Source organism: Thrips palmi, unplaced genomic scaffold (genome assembly GCF_012932325.1).
Source record: "Thrips palmi isolate BJ-2018 unplaced genomic scaffold, TpBJ-2018v1 HiC_scaffold_18, whole genome shotgun sequence".
Classification (NCBI taxonomy): Eukaryota; Metazoa; Arthropoda; class Insecta; order Thysanoptera; family Thripidae; genus Thrips; species Thrips palmi.
Genome location: NW_023144627.1, coordinates 10,038,066 through 10,056,798, shown reverse-complemented (window position 1 = coordinate 10,056,798; position 18,733 = coordinate 10,038,066). Strand labels below are relative to the sequence as shown.

At 56.4% G+C, this 18,733-nt stretch overlaps 1 protein-coding gene across 1 annotated transcript in view; it reads right to left on the bottom strand.

The window, feature by feature from the left end:
• The window catches only part of LOC117645044 (GTP-binding protein Di-Ras2-like), a 71,267-nt gene that overhangs the window by 8,530 nt on the left and 44,004 nt on the right, over positions 1-18,733 (bottom strand). Inside the window, exon 2 of the mRNA XM_034384933.1 lies at positions 3,570-3,726. Coding sequence (XP_034240824.1) covers positions 3,570-3,721 — 152 coding nt within the window. The 5' untranslated portion in view covers positions 3,722-3,726. The remainder of the gene's footprint in view (positions 1-3,569; positions 3,727-18,733) is intronic.

The window sequence follows — 18,733 nt, the reverse complement described above, 5'->3', positions numbered from 1 at the left end:
GATAAAAGGCCAACTGTTAACTGAACTGGGTCGACGTTGCACTCTCTCCCTCCCTCTCTCTCTCTCTCTCTCTCTCTCTCTCTCTCTCTCTCTCTCTCTTTTTCCCTCTCTCTCTCTCTCTCTCTTTTTTCCCTCTCTCTCTCTCTCTCTCTCTCTCTCTCTCTCTCTCTCTCTCTCTCTCTCTCTCTCTCTCTCTCTCTCTCGCTCTGCGTGATGCGCCGTGCCGCCATGCAGTGCACGGCGCTGAAGTTTTCTCATAAAGCATCCCGCGCCACGCACGGCCTCTGCCGGCCTCGGCCGGCCTGGCGGTTGGTCCAATCGATCTGTCTCTCTCGCACTCATTCGGGACGGACCCGTCAGAGCGAGAGAGAGAAATAACCATTTCCGCCAAAATCAGTTTGCAGCCTCCAGGCAGTCAACGCGTCATTTAGTGCGGGTGGAGGCAGCCAGCAGCGAGGCCGGGGCGTGGGTTCGAACACCTGAAATTCCTGTTTGCGGTTCCGTTTGGCGCCATAGGGAAGTGTTTACGGTTTCTTGCAGGCTTAAGTGATGCGCTAGAATGTAAAATTTGGCCCGTACAACCATAATTCTAATTACTTGGACCGAACGGGGGCAACCATACGGTCAGCTTGACCCAGGGGCTGAACATTTTTCTCAGTGCTCTTGGCACGGATTGTCATGCTATATACTTAAGAACCGATAGAGCGCAGAAAAGAAGCGCAACCGCAGACGAAACTTCATTCGCAGCTCAGACAAAAGTCCGAGAAAATCTAAAACCAGATTTGTCCCAAATCTGCCAAGACGAATGCAAAACTCTGCTCCCGGATCCAACTGACAAGACCTTGGACGGACACACGTGCCGAGGCGCATTGGGGCGTGGCGGGGCGGGGCGGGGCAGGGCGAAGCGGGCCGCACTGGTGCGAGGCGGACACACGCAGCCGGATTTGCTACATGTGTGAAACGCGGGGCCGCGGGGTGGTCCGCGCGCTGACTGTGGTGCGAACGGAGCCGCGACCGCAAGGCTACCGGACGAGCGCTCTGAACCGTCAGCCGCGCCTCGGAGTTTCAGACCGTTTAAGAGAGAGAGAGAGAGAGAGAGAGAGAGAGAGAGAGAGAGAGAGAGAGAGAGAGAGAGAGAGAGAGAGAGAGAGAGAGAGAGAGAGGAGATACAGACAGACAGAGTGACAGAGATTGGCAAAGGCCAATAAGAGGGAGAGAAAAAGACCGCCGTTTTAAAACGGGTTAAAGAATGACGGTCTCGAAATGACGCGATATTGCTCGAAAAGGCGGCCCGCCTCGCCCTGCCCCACCTCTCCTTTTACGAGCCACCGGCCGGGACGGGGATTCATAACCTGGCACAATGTGGCCAAGGAAGGGGATGGGACGAAATCGCTGCCTTCGCACAGCGCCTCGCAAAGCCTCGGCAGCCCAATCCTAGGATTGCTGGCCTTATGAGGTCAATACGTGTCCCAGGGCTCCTTTCGAGATCTCCAAAGATTGCTGGACGGTCCTGGACGGGCCACGCGCGGCTTCTCTGTGTTGGTTGGCCGGATTCCGTTCGGAGGATGAAGAAGTGGAGTGAGGGATGGGGGCACCTCTTGAAGCTTAGTAAAGCTCAAGTGAACTGCCACAAAATGTTTGGGTTGGCGTGCTTTCTCACACCACTTTTCTGAAGCAGAAGTCACCGAATTTTGATGGTTTTGACAAAAAAAAACAGATGTTTGATTGAACTAAAGATTGATCCAAAATCGACCTTGTGAGTCGATTTCACTTAACCATTTTCAACAGTAAACAGATCACAGCCACACTGATTTCTAGCATTCGGCTCAAAAGTTTAAAAAAAAAACGATAAACGGCTTATGGTTTAGTTCCGGTCGAAACCCAATTTGGACCGTTGTCGCTTTACGTTGACGGTCACACTTCCCTTTAATTCCGTAAGGTCGGTAGAGCCCTTAAGGGCCACTGCTGCCGGGCCACTGCCAACGCGGCAACGCGCGGCCACGCCCTTAACCTTTGCTGGTAAACAGGTCCCTGCATCCCGGCAGGCCACGGCAGGCCAGGGCAGGCAGTCCCTCCCCCCACAGCAGTCCCAACTCCCATCCCTTTTACCTGCCCACCGCCGCGCCGCGTGCACCCCTCCCCCTTCCGTCTCCCGGGGCGTCACTAACCCGCCGCTTCAGCGCACACTCTCCCAACCCCAACCTTTACCCTGGTGCGCGGCCCGGGCGGCCCGGGCGGCCCCAAGGCCAAGGCCCCCTGGGTTGAGGGGGAGGCGCAGGGCGCAGGGAGGGAGGGGGTATGGAACCAATCACTCCGTGGCGGGGTGGGTCCCGAACAGGGCACAGCGCGGTCGGGCTCGGCGCAGAGGGGAAGACTCGTTCGGTTTGACTCGCGCGTATTACGCTGATGACGCGACTACCGTCAAGCCAAAGAGGCGATTTGGGAAGGGAAAAGAAGAAGAAGAAGAAGAAGAAGAAGAAGAAGAAGAAGAAGAAGAAGAAGAAGGAGAAGAAGAAGAAGAAGAAGAAGAAGAAGAAGAAGAAGAAGAAGAAGAAGAAGAAGAAGAAGAGGAAGAAGAAGAAGAAGAAGGGGCATCCATACATCATTAGTAGGAAGCGGTAGTGCCCGTCATTGTTCGTCTGCTGGAATCGTGGAGAGCTGAGCACTCTTCCCAAATTAAGCACAAAAACAAAAGACACCCCAAATAAAACGACAAAAAACGAGTCGGAGCAAGGAGCGCGCGGGGCAGGGCAAGGGTAGGGGGCAACAAGGCAAGGTGAGGCGAAGGACCACAAGGACCTCATCACCGGCAGGGACAACAGCGCGTTTCAATCAGGAACAATATACACTGCCGTTTCGTTAACCAGGGGCCTTTGTTTTTAAATTTCGCGCCGCTCTCTAAGGAGCTCAGTGTAAGCAGAGAGGGGGTTGAGGACAGCTCTGAGACGCGCTGCCACTGTCGAGCAAAGGTCTTGCGACCCTCTGACCTAGTACCTTTAATTAAATCCCGCTAACAAACCCACCGATGGAGCAGCCAATAACGACCCTCCAAACTTTAACCTTCCCCCCTCCCTCCTGCTCCAACTCCTAACCTCCCCTCTGATCCCCCATTTTGGACCCCTGATCCCGAGCGACGGCCGCATCCCTCTTTGTCAACACCAGCGCTGCTCGAGTACGGGTTCGGCCAGACTTCTCCCATCAAGGTCTTCTTCCTCTTCCCGCTTCTAGGAACCTACTGCCCCTGACCCTGCTGTTCTGAATCGTGGAAAAAAAAACAACACTTCCGCGAAACAACTAGTTCACTTTACTCGTCATGAATCTCAATCAATGAATGTCAGTGAAGGTCGAGGTTAAATTCGCACAATGCAAGGGTTAATTCCCACGGTGAAAACGGTTTCTGGTTTTCCCTGGAACTCCCTGTCTTGACTAAGGCATCCTGGGACAACCAGGAAGCGTCTTGGCTGTGCTGACTTGAAGTTGCTTTATTATTTTCAGGAATCGAAACGGCACGACTGATTTTAATCATGAAAATGTGCGATGAATCCGCCACCTTCTCTGACGGAACTTACTTGTCGTAGAGGAACTGCGCGATGATGGAGGACTTGCCGACCCTGGCCGCCCCCATGACCACCACCTTGTGCTGCTCCTTCTGCAGTGAGCTGCCGCTGGGCTCGGAGCTACCCACCGAGGGCAGCCGCAGTCGCTCGCACGGACCGGGCATGGTGCCTGCAACAGAGTTCCAATACATCTTCAGGGAAAAGTAGTACACGTTTTGGAGTGGCACAGTGAAAGTGCTGAGTCGCGAGCCGTGGGCGGGGACTGTACAGCTAAAGGAACGCGGAAACGGCTGCCGAGGTCCGGAACGGTTGGACCGCACTGTACTGTCCAAGCGACGAGTTTCACCCCATTCTACGGCGGGGTGAAGGTCGCGTGTGGACGGGCCAGCGCACACTCTCTCTCTCTCTCTCTGGCAGAGCGACGAAATCAGTCCGCCGATTATGCAAAACTTCACCGGCAATCTGCGGGTGATTCGATTCGTGGTGTCCAAGGCCAGTAGGGTAAGCGGCACAGCGTGTCCTCGCTGTCTCTCTCGCGCCAATTCGTTAAACCCCATAATGAGAGCGAAGGAGACAGAGCGACGCTATGCCAAATCGCTCCGCTGGCAGCGCGGCGCGGCGCGGCGGACGGAGTGGAGAAATTCAATTACCAGTTCCATCCTTGGAGGCCTTTCAACTTTCAAACTGATGCGCTCGCCTCGCCATTTTACACTTTATTACCCGCCTTTTGCCATTTCCTGTCTTTTTCTTTCCTAGTTGGTGCCTCCGCTTCAGCAGCTTTGAGCCTTTCCCATCTGTGTGATTGAGTTTCAGATCAGTGGTCTCCTCCATGTCCATCTCGTCATCATGAGCATTTGCTCTTTTAATACTCGTGATGTTCGAAGGGCTTTGGCACTCGGTAAACCCCGTTTCAAACTAACTTACTTTTTCCATGCCCATTTTTCACCGATTTGTACAAATTCCTCCTTTGGTCCAGCAGCTCTCTCAGTCAGGCAGTTAGTACGTGCACGGCACAGAGCAGAGAGAGAGAGAGAGAGAGAGAGAGAGAGTTAAAGGTAGGACGAGGCAGGTGTAAAGCACCCAACGAAGCAAGTAGAGAGGGAGCGAATGAGAAGTGATACACGAAACCGACAAGAGCAGCCGGTAGTGAGGAGGGAGAAAGGGAGAGGGAGACGGCGAGAGACTGTTTGCGGCTGAACCTGTTGCTCGAGGACTCGTGGGACCCATACCCAGGCAGGGCCCAGGGCCCAGGGCCAGGCAGGCCCCAGGCAGGCCCTAGGCAGGCCCCCGGCAGGCCCTAGGCAGGGCGCTAGAGGCCTTTAAGTGGTTTCAGGGCGTGGCGCGTGGCAAGGGAGGGGCGCAAAAAAAAAAATGCCCGTAGTTCCCTTTCCCGCGGCACATTCATTTTTTTCGCGACTTGTTTTGTGGTTTGCGCGAAACTTGTGATCAAATGGATGTAAACTGGGCAATCCTTTCTGTATTTTTGGGCTCGCTGGTCATCTGTAACTTGTCATGGTACAAGGCCTACAAGGCCATTGTGTTTGTCCAATTCTGGACGGCCTCACATCATTTTAAAATAAAAAGAGAACAAACTAACTTGTTCTGTTTTTCTTTCAAATTTGAACGGACACCAAAAGAGCACGAATTTGTGTGAAACTTTTCATGAAAACAGTACATCAATATGTAACGTGTGCATTCAGTGTGGGGTGGTTGGTCTCTTGGCAAGGCGCAATTTGGTCAGGGACAGGCGTCAGCGTTGGTCTTTATGAGTCCATATAAACGGCCCTTCATAAAACCATGTGGCCTTTTTAGGACCGGGAGGAAGGGGCAGGGTCAGGGTCATCCAGACGTTGAATCAAAAGGAAAATATACGAAAGTTTCAATTGACAATGAGTTGATATCTCATTGGAAACCATTGGTGACATCGATTCGGCAGCTTAGCTATCGACCGATGTTCAACTATCCTTTTTGTTTTTGTTTTGCCACGGCAAAAAGTACAACTGGTTTTCCCAGGAACACTAAAAAAAAAAACACGGGGTCAAGATCACACCAGTGGTGCGGTTGGTTTTCAGTGTACGTAGCCTTTAGTAGAAAAGACAGGCGGAAACACCAGAAACCGTTTTTGCCGTGTGGGCTTGGTCACCAGCTCTGCGGCCCAACGCCCGGTTCGGCGAAGTTGTTTGCTCGCGCCGTGTCATGGGTCGAGTTTCACTAAAAAATACACCAAAATAGCGAGCGAGTATTTTTCCCCTTTTTCCAAGTCAGCGCGCGCAGTCCTCTTCTGCTCCTCGCCTCCCGGTCCGAGCCACTGGCCTGCGAGGCCTGTGGCGGCCTCTGCCACGGCCACAGCGATTCACGGTGTGGCGTGTCAACACGCGTTATTGCGTCTCGTGTTTTCGTTGCTGGCCGGCCGGCCTGCAGGCTCAGCCAGCAGTCGCGCTGTCTCTGTCGCACTTGCGGGGCGCTTTGCGCAGGGTGAAAGAGACAGAGCCACGCTGCCTGCCGCCTCGGAGGCCCGGCCGATGAGACCCGGAGCGAGCCGAGTGCGACCGCACCGCAATCAAACAGCACACTCATCCACACAGTATAAGCAAAGCAACTCAATAAACATGCGAACGGGGCCAAAAAGGAAAAAACGAGAATTTTCGAGAAAGATGGTGTGAGTGTGCGCAGGGCGGCGGCCGTCCAGAACTAGCCCTTCACACGTGGACCGCAAGGGTCTTCCCTTGGGGGAAACCAGCAAGTGGGAAGCGAGGGGGCATCCTCGACACCCGCCCAGCAACAGCACCGCCGCCGCCCTCACGGCCAGGGGCACCGAGGGGAAGGGGACGGGGTAGCAACAGGCTAGGCAATCGGCAGTACCAACCGCTCAAGGCGGAAGAACTGTGCCAACCGATCATTCAAACTCGAAACGACCGCACCACATGTTATTACCATCTGTTACCATCCGAACCCATTTCAAAGATGAAACTGTGTTGTTGGCGTTTGAAACGAATCGTTCTTCCCCTCGTTTCAGGTGTGTGTTGGGCCAGAAGACCAGGACAGGTGGCCAAAACTCTAGACGCGATTTTAGCCCCAGGGTCGCTAGGACTCGAATGAATTCCTCGTTCGAGGAGCAATCCATAGGTGGGATCACACGTTTGGTTCGAGTCCTGTTTAGCAACTATAGAGCTCAAAACGCTTCTAGAGTTTGGGCCACCTGCACCGGTCTTCTGGCCCACTGTGTGTCGGGCACTGAAAGGCGTGCAGGCAGATGGGGCCGCAAGTGGCGGGAAGGGAAAACGGCGGGGCGAATCGAAGGGCGGCCAAGCGACTAATCGACTCGCTGAGTGGACTGGGCAGTGGCGAGGCAGTGGCCCTCTATCCTCACGCCTCACGCCGCCCGTGTGATGGCCATTGATTGGGTTCTGAGCGAAAATTCATCAACCTGCCACGGGCACGCACGCGCGCGCGCGCCCACACACACACACACACAGACAAACGCGCGCACACACACACACACACACATATACACACACGCGCACACACACACACACATGCACACACACACACATGCACACACACATGACACGCACACACACACACACATGCACACACACACACATCGCACACACACACACACACACACACATGCACACACGTCAGCACGCGCACGGCCGCGTGCACACGCTGGTCACTGGCCGCGCCTGTTTTCGCTGCGTTCGACAGGTTTTTTTTTCCCGCCTAGAAACACACGAGGGTCGACGCTCGCTCGGCAACGACAACACTGTCCGTTCATCCGTGGTCACGATGCCGCGCTCGGCTCGGATGATGAAGCGACTCGTTTCGGCCACTGCGTAGTTTTGCTCGTTCGAGTTTAAACGAAACGCGAACAACAAAACGGAGCGCCGCGAACAGCGAATCGGCTTCCGCTATTCAGTGCGGCGCATCGCTCACTGTCCCGCAGGCTAACTTTGCCAATTGGGAAAATGGGTACGTAAGTTAGATTAAAACGCCGCCATGCGTGCTGCTGCCGCGGCGTGCCGGCCCGGGGCCGCCTGGGTCGGTGGCACTGCGAGGGGAGCGCCAGCGGACTGCACGCGGTGGTGCAGTTTGCCACAGGCAAAAAACGCAGCGCAGTGCGCCAGTAAACCGGTGGAGGTGATCAAAACCCAGAAAGCGTTTTGAGCTCCAGACTCGCTGAATGGGACTCGAACCGAACGTGTGACCCCACCAATGGGTTGCTCTCCAAACGAGGAATCCATTAGTGGGGTCGCACGGCTGGTTTGAGACCTGTTTAGTGACTCTGGAGCTCAAAACGCGTCCGGGAAACTGACCGCTCCCACCGGTGTTCTGGCCCACTGCACCACGCCGCACCCGCCAGAGCGTGGCTCTGACCCTCTCGCACTCCATGGGGCATCCCGCAATAGTTCGAGAGGGAGAGTGACCGAGCGACGAAACGAACCTTGGAAATCGCTCGCCTGGCCGCGGGAGCAGCGCGGGCAGCGCCACGTGTGGACCGGCCGGCCTTGTTCATATTGGCATCTGCTGTAGACGCCTGGCCAGCCAGCGAGGGCCTTCCAGTCCAGTTGAGCGGCTCTCTCCCTCTCTCTCTCTCTCTCTCTCTCTCTCTCTCTCTCCTCTCTCTCTCTCTCTCACACACACACACACACACACACACACACACAAACACTTACACAGTCTCATACACACAAAGCCCCCCACATACACACACATCATCATGCCCCCAATCTCTCTCTCTCTCTCTCTGAGCAAAAAGCGACCACTTTCTGAGGCTTCGGTGGATCGACGTGGTGTGGCGTGGCGAAAACGGGAAAACGAGAAAACGGGGCCAGCGGCATGGTTTTTGCGTTCGCAGTGTACCAGCCAGGCGGCCGGCAGAAAGGGCCGCGAAAATCCCCCTGCCTCGTTCTTCTCCGCTTTTGCACCGACAGAGTGCGTTGTGCGGCGTGCCTCGCGGGGGGTCTTTGCCACGCCTGCACCGCCCTGCGTGCGCTGGAGGGAGAGAGAGAGAGAGAGAGAGAGAGAGAGAGAGAGAGAGAGAGAGAGAGAGAGAGAGAGAGAGAGAGAGAGAGAAGGGGGTCGGTGCCCCTGCAAGGATGCCGCTATAGGCCGCCGCCAAAACGCCACGCCTCGGGCAGCCACCGGTATGTCTATCGCTAACGGCGGCTGCTAGTTGTGCCGCTGACATAGTAGTCCTGCATCGCTCTCTCTTTCTCTCTCTCGCTCCGTCCTCTCTCTCTCTCTCTCTCTCTCTCTCTCTCCGACGGGACGAGCCACGACAGTGCGAGTGAGACGTCTAAAGCTCCGCTCCCAGGAAGACGTTGACGGCCAAGACGACGACGGTGCACCATATTGCCCCGGCAGGTCGGCCGTGCCCTCGGCCGTGCCCCGGCAGCAATGGAACGCAATCACTCGGAATCAATGGGCCGCGCTGATTGTGTATGATTTGGAGTCTTTCCGGTCTGCGCCCCCTCCCCCTGCCTGCCCCGCCGCCCTCGCCCGACCCTGGCCCAATACACTGGTGGGGAGGCTGACTTCCGGTGTGGAGAAAAGCACGCGCGCGTACACAAAACCAGAGAGAGAGAGAGAGAGAGAGAGAGAGGAGAGAGAGAGAGAGAGAGACTACAGGTACAGGCAAGCGCGTGGGTGGGCTGGATAATGGTCCTGGAGTGCCAGTCCGTGACCAATTCAGCCACGGTGACGCAGGCTGCGGCCCTGCGCTGCGAACTCGTTCCGAGAGTCGTCGCTCTGTCTCTCTCTCACACTCAGGCGGCGTCTAGTGCGGGTGCGAGAGAGACCAGGGCGACGGAAACGACTCTCGGATTCGGTCTGCCGGCTGGCTGGCTGCTGGCTGGCCGGCCGGCCCACCCCTAACCCGGAAACATTGAAACGGGGTGAGGGAATGGGGCCGCGCGACGCCTGGTGCCGTTATTTGCTTCCGGACTTCCCGGACGGAAGCGCGTTTAGCGAAGAAGAAGAAGAAGAAGAAGAAGAAGAAGAAGAAGAAGAAGAAGAAGAAGAAGAAGAAGAAGAAGAAGAAGAAGAAGAAGAAGAAGAAGAAGAAGGAGAAGAGAAGAGAAGGAGAAGAAGAAGGAGAAGAAGAAGAAGAAGAGGAGGGAGAAAAGAAGAAGAAGAAGAAGAAGAAGAAGAAGAAGAAGAAGAAGAAGAAGAAGAAGAAGAAGAAGAAGAAGAAGAAGAAGAAGAGTGTCGTGCTCCGACACAGCCCGGCCGGCCCGGCGGGTGCTGAGTGTCAATCCCTGTAGCGCAACAAGTGGCGTAGATGGCCTGCCTGCCAGCCTGCCTGCCTGCCTGCCTGCTAGGGCCTGCTGCCTGACCTAGCCATCCATCTGGGGCGTAGCAACAAGCCGGTTGCCTAAAGTGTTACGTTCATTGGGCATCATAAACATCCCTTTTAAAACCGTCGTATGGAATTGACATTTTCTTTGAGAAAAAAGTGAGCGGGCATGTCATTAATAGCAATACCGCACTGAGAAAACCTTACAAACTATTTAGGCCTTACAAAGAAAATAAGCTTGTTATAACAAATAAGCTTACAAAGAATATACTTCGTAATTTACGAACTTTTTCTTCGTATAACAAAGTAAATTAGTTCGTATTATGTGTGCTCAAAATACTTCGCAAAGTTTTAAGCGTGCGAAACGAATTGCTCTCGCAAGAGCATAAATATATAAACGAATCATTATTATGCGACAACGGCATGATTTTCGTCATGCTGGTGTAACATAACGAACTTCTGGCAATGCCTGCCGTTCACGCAGCAGTGCTTGCTTCGGAGAGTGTCGGAGTGGCTCCGTGAGGCGAAGCAGGCCACTCAGGGCTTTGTGTTGGCCGGGACAGACAGACAGACAGACAGACAGACAGACTGGCGTGGCAGAGGACCAGGATTCCACTTGAGATGCCGTGCGGTGCGGACGCCGTGGTCACGTACAGCGAGCGGCCACAGACAGAGCCACGCACAGAGGAAGCGGCCACTGCTGTCGAACGTTGTCCCAACTGTCGAATGTTGTCCTAAAGTGTCGAATGTTGTCCTAAAGTGTCGAATGTTGTCCTAAAGTGTCGAATGTTGTCCAAAAGTGTCGAATGTTGTCCTAAAGTGTCGAATGTTGTCCAAAAGTGTCGAATGTTGTCCTAAAGTGTCGAATGTTGTCCAATGTGTCGAATGGTGTCCAACGTTTTGTCGAAAATGTCGAATGTTGTCCAAAGTGTCGAATTTTGTCCAAAGTGTCGAGCTTTGTCCAAAGTGTCGAGTCCAAATTGTCGAATGTTGTCCAAAGTGTTGAATGTTGTTCATAGTGTCGATCTTTGTCCAAAGTGTCGAATGTTAGTGTCGAGCTTTGTCCAAAGTGTGGAGTCCAAAGTGTCGAATGTTGTCCAAAGTATAGAATGTTGTCCAAAGTGTTGAGCTTTGTCCAAAGTGTCGAGTCTAAAGTGTCGACTGTTGTCCAAAGAGTCAAATGCCGTACAAAAGTATCAAATTTCCTCTGAAAAGTCGACTGTCGTCCATAGTGTCGAATGTTGCTGACACGCAGCGCTGACAGCGGTCGGGTCATTGCCGCGCGTTGCCGCGTCTCGCGGGAATGTAACCTTGACAAACGCTGGTGCTCGGTTATGGGAAAGCGCTGTCAACATCGCGACGAGTGCTTGCGGGATAAATTGGTCATAATTGCCGCCTCTGCCGAGCCGTGCTCGCAGCGCGTGCGATTCCTGGCCTGAGCCAGCAGACTGATTCCGAGAGTCGTTTTCGCCGCTCTGTCTCTCGTACTCGCAGGGCGTCCCGTATAGGTGCGAGAGAGGCAGAGCGACGAAAACGACTCTCAGTCTGCGGGGCGGGCTGGGCCACGCCGGGGTCACTGCCTGCGGAGCGCCGCCAGCGACGCCGAGCCGTATTTACTGTTGACAGCCTAATCCGAACCTCATGGACGATAATCGTATTTTTCGCTTCACCCGTCGATGATCCCTCCGCTCCCTTCGCGTGGCCGTGGGCGCGGCGGGTTCGCAACACTCGTAAATTGGGTTCACTGCCGCCGGAATCACTTCGTCCGCATCGGCAGCGTTGGCCAGGTCGGCGGGGACCATAGAGGATCTGTGAGGTAGGCGAAAACTGCCACGATGCATCAGTGTAGAGGACAACTGAAGAAGTAAAAAAATGCCCACAATGCATCAGTGTTGCAGTGAGAAGACCACAGATATGTAGGGAGGCTAAGATACTCATGATGCATCAGTGCTGTAGTGGTTGCCAACCTCAGCCTGCCTGCTTTGTCTGCAACTTCACGTGGGAATACCCAGAAGATATAATACAGTGCTGAGGTTGGCAAACCTGTCAACTCCGATGGGAAGGGAGATTCTTGCCAGCTGATGTGGCAACACTGAGAGAACCTGAGAAGCAGGGCCTGCAAACTACACATAAATTAGGATTTCAGGTGTCCATATCTCGTTAACGGTTAGAGATAAGAAAGTTATGCAAATGACAGCTAAAATTCGAAATTCTATTTCAATTTCAGCCAACCTGTGCGCATAATTTTTTTATTTCTATCCGTTTACGAGATGTGGTTACCTAAAATATCAGTAGGGGTGGCCACGCCCAGCTCAGAAGCCCCTGCAACGCGGCGGGTAGGCACTCCCGCCAGACTTGCACGTGTAGCGGGCCTGCCTACCGCCACGGGGCTCTGTGGGCGAGTGAGCAGGACGCCGAGGCTAAGGCGGGAGGGAGCGAGCTAGCCGGGCCAGCTGAGGCCAGAGGGTGGGGGCAGCGCCCAGCAGGGCTCCGTCACGGGGTGCCCCGAGTCGCTTACCTGCAGGCCGATTCCGAGAGTCGTTCTCGTCGCTGTGTCTCTCTCTCTCTCGTACCTAAAGGAGACTACCCATGAGTGCGAGAGAGACAGAGCGAGACTCTCGGAATCGGGCTGCTGGGCATGATTGTCCGGCCATCATTGGCCGGCGCGGCGGCGGCACGCAGGGCGACGGCTTTTCGGTCAACGCACCGGCCGCCCCGGGTAATGCCACCTAGCTAATTTAATTTCATTAAACCAATGTAATCAGCCCTCCCCCTCCCCTTATACCGGTCACGCTAAGGAGCTCTCAGGCCACTCCAAGCAGGCCAAGTAGTGCGTGGCCCCGTGGCGCCCTGTGGCCCCGTCGGCACGTGTTCGCTGTCACCCAGCGCCTACTCCTTGCCGCCCACTCCACCGCCTTCTAGTGGTGTGCGAATGCTTCGAAACCAAATTGAATCATGTTACCTCCAAATCGATTCAATTTCAAAACAAAACTAAATATTTAATGTAAAAATTTCAAAATTTAAATTAATTTAGACAAGAAACGCAAAAAAAAAATATCACCTTACTTCTTTTTTAGACAAATATATCTCAGAGTTGTATTCGAATCAAATGTGCTCTCATTTGGTTCGACCTCGAGATGAAAACAGGCCGCTTGACGCACCGCCTTCTTACGACCGCGTCCCCACCAAACCGAGCTCCAATAAACAGACCAAACGGACTCGTCGAGCAACGCACATACGAAACAGAGACATGGCTTTCCCGTTAGTTGCGCTGACGAGGGCGGTGTGTGTGCCACACTGTGGAATAAGTGGATGCACCGCAGTGGCGGGTCCAGCGGGGAAAGGGGGAGGGGGCTGCCCTGCCTTGTTGCCTCTGGGGCTCGCATTGCGGTGCCCCGAGGCTTGGCAAAAAAAAGGACGTACACACTCCACTGTTGTCATGTGGCGTCCCGCTCTGAGACTGTGCCACGTGTACTGCCCGGGCCTCATGCCAAAGGGGAACAACAACAACAACAACAACAACAAGGGCTGCACGCGCCGCGTGGACGCAGGCGGCGGCAGCCTGCCCCTGCTGGCATGGCCCATCGGTCATTATTCCTCCCGAGTGGCTGAGACCAAAGGCTGGCCTGGCGGCCACACACGTGCCCTTCATCGGGTCGCTGGGCCGTGGCGGGGCGGGGCGTGGAGGGGCGGGCGTGGCGGGGCGGGGCGTGGCGGGGCGGGGCGTGGCGGGGCGTGGCGGGGCGTGGCGGGGCGGGGCGGGGCGGGGCGGGCGTGGCGGGGCGGGGCGGGGCGGGGCGGGGCGTGGCGGGGCGGGGCGGGGCGGGGCGGGGCGGGGCGGGGCGGGGCGGGCGGAGCCGCATGGACGGCCACGGCGGGTGTCCAGGACGGCGACGGTGGTGGCGGCGGCCTGGAGCTGGCACTGACAGCAACCTTGACCGCCAACACACTGTGTGTTTCGGACTCCGCAGATAGTTCCCTAAAGGGATGCGACGAGTGCGGGCCTCCGAGTGTGACGACGCCGTGCGTGTGTGTGTGTGTGTAAGTGTGTGTGTGTGTTAGTGTTTGTGTTGGTGTGCGCGCCGGCGTGTGCAGCGTCGGGCCAAAGTTTGTCGTGGCCGCAGAGAAGCCAACTTGTTCCGATTGGGTTCGCCGGTTGGCTGTGTTTCCGCGCGCCACTGTTTTGGCGGCCAACCCCTTTTATTGTATCTCCGCGGTGGGTGTGTGTGTGTGTGTGTGTGTGTGTGTGTGTGTGTTTTTGTTTTCACCAGGAAGTGTGGCGTTCGTCCAGCGGGCCGGGCCGGGCCGGGCCGGGCCTTGGCCAGACGACGGCCGTGCCCCGCTGCTCCGCCGTCACGTCGCTGCCCTTCAAGACCTTTCACGGCCCTTCCTGGCGCGCGTCCTCGCGCGTCCGCGCCGACCTTCGACGTCCAAAACTTGCAGTGGGGCGGCACGCCACGGTGCCCGAGGCGGTGCCAATGCCAATGTCTGCCTCTCTGCACTGTCTGCGCAGATGAGTATCTGGGGCACCGGCTGGCTATCCAGGCCGCGCCGAGAAGGCCACGGCGAAGGCGTGAGGGCGGAGCCCCCCCCCTTTCCGCAGGTGGGGTGACGTACACACTTCTCGCGGATATGGAACATTGTCCACCGGCCGGAGCTCACAAGGCACGTTCTGTGGATTTCGCCGTGTAGGCGTCGCCACAAGTCACAGCGTAGTGACTCCGGAGCGGACCCGCCAAGGGGCCGTTTTAAGCTAAGACGGTTACCAATTTTACTAACGGACAAGCCGATAGAGTCGATAGAGCTGCCGCACTCGGACCGTTGAAAGGTGTCGACTCGAGGGGAAAACAGCTTCCCACATTCATTGTACAAACCCGGTTCCATTGTACTTATTGTACAACAATTGTTGTACTTTGAGAGTACAATAAATTACTGATAGAAAATTTGCCAGAAATTTGTGTCCTTTTTTTTGCAGTGTTGTCTTTGCTCGACGCGGCAGAGCGCCTGCGAAGTGCGGGGTAGGCAAGCCCGGCACACACAGCTGTCTGCGTGTTGCCTACCCCGCGATCCGCAGGCGGCAAACGCCGCAGCTTTCAAAACCTTCCAAACTATGTCAAGCCTTACAAAACAACCCAGCGACTGTACCAAGGATTTTGAGCATTCATTTTGTGGAAAAAGAGAAGACTTCGCAACTACGAAGGAATACCTGTTCGTTAGCGAGCTAAATATAGTATAGTTTGCATGCATGCACCTTATGCGTTTCAAAAACTTGGAATTTTTTTTGCCGTGTGCTGTTTATGCCTGGAAACAAAGAGGACGTCTTTCACGAGAATTCAAGGAGCGCACAAATTAGTGTGATAATTCGCGCCCCGAAAATAAATTTGCATAATTTAGTGTGTAGGCAGCAGCGCGAGACAAAGTTTTGTCCGGCGAGCCAGTCCAGTGGCTTCCGCTGCGCCGCTCTTCTTGGGTCGTTTACGTCGCTCTGCCTCTCTCGCACTCATGGGACGTTGCGTATAGGTGCGAGAGAGACAGAGCGACGAAAACGACTCTCGAAATCGGTCTGCAGGGAAGGCCTTGCTCTCGCCTCCCCCGTGGCCCCACCGTAAATAGGCGAGGGGAAAGCCTACAGTGCCCTGGTGGGCCTGGTGTCTTCCCAGCAGGTGGCGAAGGACCACTGGCAGTGGCAAAAAGCAAAAACGCGACCCCGAAAGAAAATCCTTAAAAAAACGAGCAGCAAGTACTCTGTCAAACCTACTCACTAAACCGATTAAATATTTACTTTCAATTTCCACGAATACTGCCAGACATATGTAGCCTATGTACAGTAGAAAGTTGGTCCAATTTGGTCCATACCGTGCATAAGTATTTTTATAAAATTGTACCTAATTTATGTACAACATGCACAGATACGTCCATGCGTATGTACAAAAAGTCTATAAGCATTCAGTGTCCACACTTTGGTTTCACAGTGTAGTGCCATCTTGACGCATTTTTTTTTATCGACGCTCCTCACGTCCATCTCGGCGGATAGATTGTTCGCGTCTCCGGGGCTGCGCGGGCTGCGCGGGCTGCGCGGGCTGCGCGGGCTGGACTGGCTTCGGGGAGATTAACCTTGAAGCATCCGCGTGCGGCTCCACGCCGCTCCTCGTGGCCGTGGCCCCGCATGCGGCAGCCCGCCAGCAGTCCGAGAGTCATTTTCGTCGCTCTGCCTCTCTCGCACTCGTGGGGCGTCCCGTACGGGTGCGAGAGAGACAGAGCGACGACTCTCAGTCTGCTGCCGGCTGGTGGACCTGGCGGGCCTGGCGGACCCCGAGCCCGGTCTGGTGTGGGAGGGAAGGAAGGGGGATTGGCGGAGACGCGCTGTGTGGCAGTGCGGAGCCGTGCGGCGCGTGATCTGGGGCACGCGCGTCAGACACGGACCGCGACACTGCAGGCTGGAGGCACACTGGAGGCACACTGGAGGCACACTGGAGGCACACTGGAGGCACGTTGGAGGCACGATGGAGGCTCGCTAGAGCCACGCTGGGCGCACGCTGGAGGCACGCTGGAGGCACACTACACTGTAGTTAGGATACGTGATTATGGTTAGTTTGTGAACTGGAGAGTAAAAGCAAGCTGCCACATTTCATTAAAGTGTCTAGACTTTTCTTTTCATGTTTTAAGGTAAAGGCATCTGCTGAGACAAAAATATAAGGAGCTCCAGGAGAACTTGTTGGCGAAAAACATTAGTTGCTGTCGTCGAAAAATTCTGATTTACCATTTGTCTCTAATTTGTATGAGATGCCGGCATATGGCCAGTGCACAAATTCGATCTTTCTGGAACCGCCGAACTCCCGACAAAGCTTCAAAATGCGATTTTCCCGGATTTCCTTTAATTTTAATTTAACAGTGTCGAAAAGAGGATGACGCGCTGGCTTGTCGCATTAAAAAAAAAATGGAAAACAGGAGAATCAAGAGGAGCGTGGGGCTGCGCGGGCCGAGCCGTGGGCGTCGGCCGTCTTTCGTTTCATCGGCAGGCTTGTGGTCGCCGGATTGACGGCCTGAAGGCCTGCGGGCCTGAAGGCCTCACGGGCGGGGATTAGCATTGGACCCGAGGCAACCGCGGAGAGGGCGGTCACGGGGTCGCCCACGTCTTGACGCAATCACCTCACTTCGCCCCGCCCCGGTCCGCCTCGCACCGCCTCGCCACACCACGCCCCGCCCCGCCCCTCCTCGCCACACCACGCCCCGCCCCGCCTCGCCACACCACGCTCCGCCTCGCCACACCACGCCCCGCCCCGCCTCGCCACACCACGCCCCGCCCCGCCCCGCCTCGCCACACTACGCCACGGTCGGGATTTGCAGAGCGAAAGCGGCACATTCGCACGGTGCATTACTCATTCCCAGTCAGTGGTATGAAGACCTGAACATCGGCATCGTCAGACAGTCGTTGGCCCTGTCGGGCCGGGTGGGCGGGTCGGGGCGAAGGGGGGGGGCGGGGGTGGCGGGGCGGCGAGGCGAGGCGGGGCGGGGGGGGCGGGGCGGGGGGGCGGGCGGGGGGGGCGGGGCGGGGCGGGGCGGGGCGAAGCGGGGGGGGGCGGGGCGGGGCGGGGCGGGGCGGGGCGGGGCGAGTCCAATACCCCTGCTTGCGTGTCACTCACTCCGCCGCTTGCCGCCGCAACCTCTTACCTCTCACCGCTACCCTATGACCCGCCAGGACCGGCAGGGCTGGCAGGGCCTTCAGGAGGGGCCCAGAGCAACCATTCGTCTGCCCGCCCCAGGACACCTGTCTAGTGTGACCCGGGGCCCGGGGCGCGGCGAGGCCCCGGGTACCGCCGGGTAGCGAGGGAGCGAGGGGAGCGAGGGGTAGAAAGGAGTAGCGACGGGTAGCGACGGGAAGCAATGGGTATGGTTAGCGCGGGTAGCGAGGGGTAGCGAGGGGTAGCGAGGGACAGCGAGGGGTAGCGAGGGACAGCGAGGGGAAGCGAGGGGTAGCGAGGGTTGCGAGGGGTACCAAGGGGTAGCGAGGGGTAGCGAGGGGTAACGCGGGGTGGCGACGGGTAGCGAGGGGTAGCGAGGGGTAACGCGGGGTAGCGAGGGGTAGCGAGGGGTAGCGCCGCCCCGCAGCACCGCAAGTCAGACAATTCGTCACGGCCGCGGATGCCTCCTCTCCGCCATCTCTGTTCTCATCGCGCCGCGCTATTTTCTTCCGACCGCCAGAAGGAGACTCCCTCTGTCTCTCTCACACCCCTCCGGCACGCTCCGTGAGTGCGAGAAAGACACGCCACGCGATCCGCTTCCGGTTAGCTTAATTCCAGCACCGGCCGTGCCGTCCGCGCCCTGCCCCAACCCCAAGGCCGCCGAGGCCCCAAGGCCCCAAGGCCGCCGAGGTTCCCAAGGCCCCAAGGCCGCCGAGGTTCCCAAGGCCCCAAGGCCGTCGAGGTTCCCAAGGTCGCCTGGAGAGCGCGGGGCTGTTAGCGCAGCTGGCGGTTCGATTCCCTTACTTTGTTTTATTTTGTCTTTGCGGCCGCAAAGAGACAGGGGTCCTCAGCTGCAGCGCGCCTTGCGCCCCGCGCTTCGACACTGTAAAAACACGCATCGAAGCGTATACCTCCGGGCCGGGGCCTGAAGTCCGAACAGTGCTCACCTCTCTCTCTCTCTCTCTCTCTCTCTCTCTCTCTCTCTCTCTCTCTCTCTCTCTCTCTCTCTCTCTCATGAAGCGTGTGGGTGCGAGGGAGGCAGTGACCATAGCAGGAGTCGTCGCGCTGCCGCTGGCCAAACATCGCTTCCAAACTTTTCCGAACGGATCAAACGGCATCGGCAACGAAAAAAGGTTTCGCCAAACCTCCGGTAAATGTCGAAAAAATATTAAGTATTTACTCTGGCCAAAAGTGGT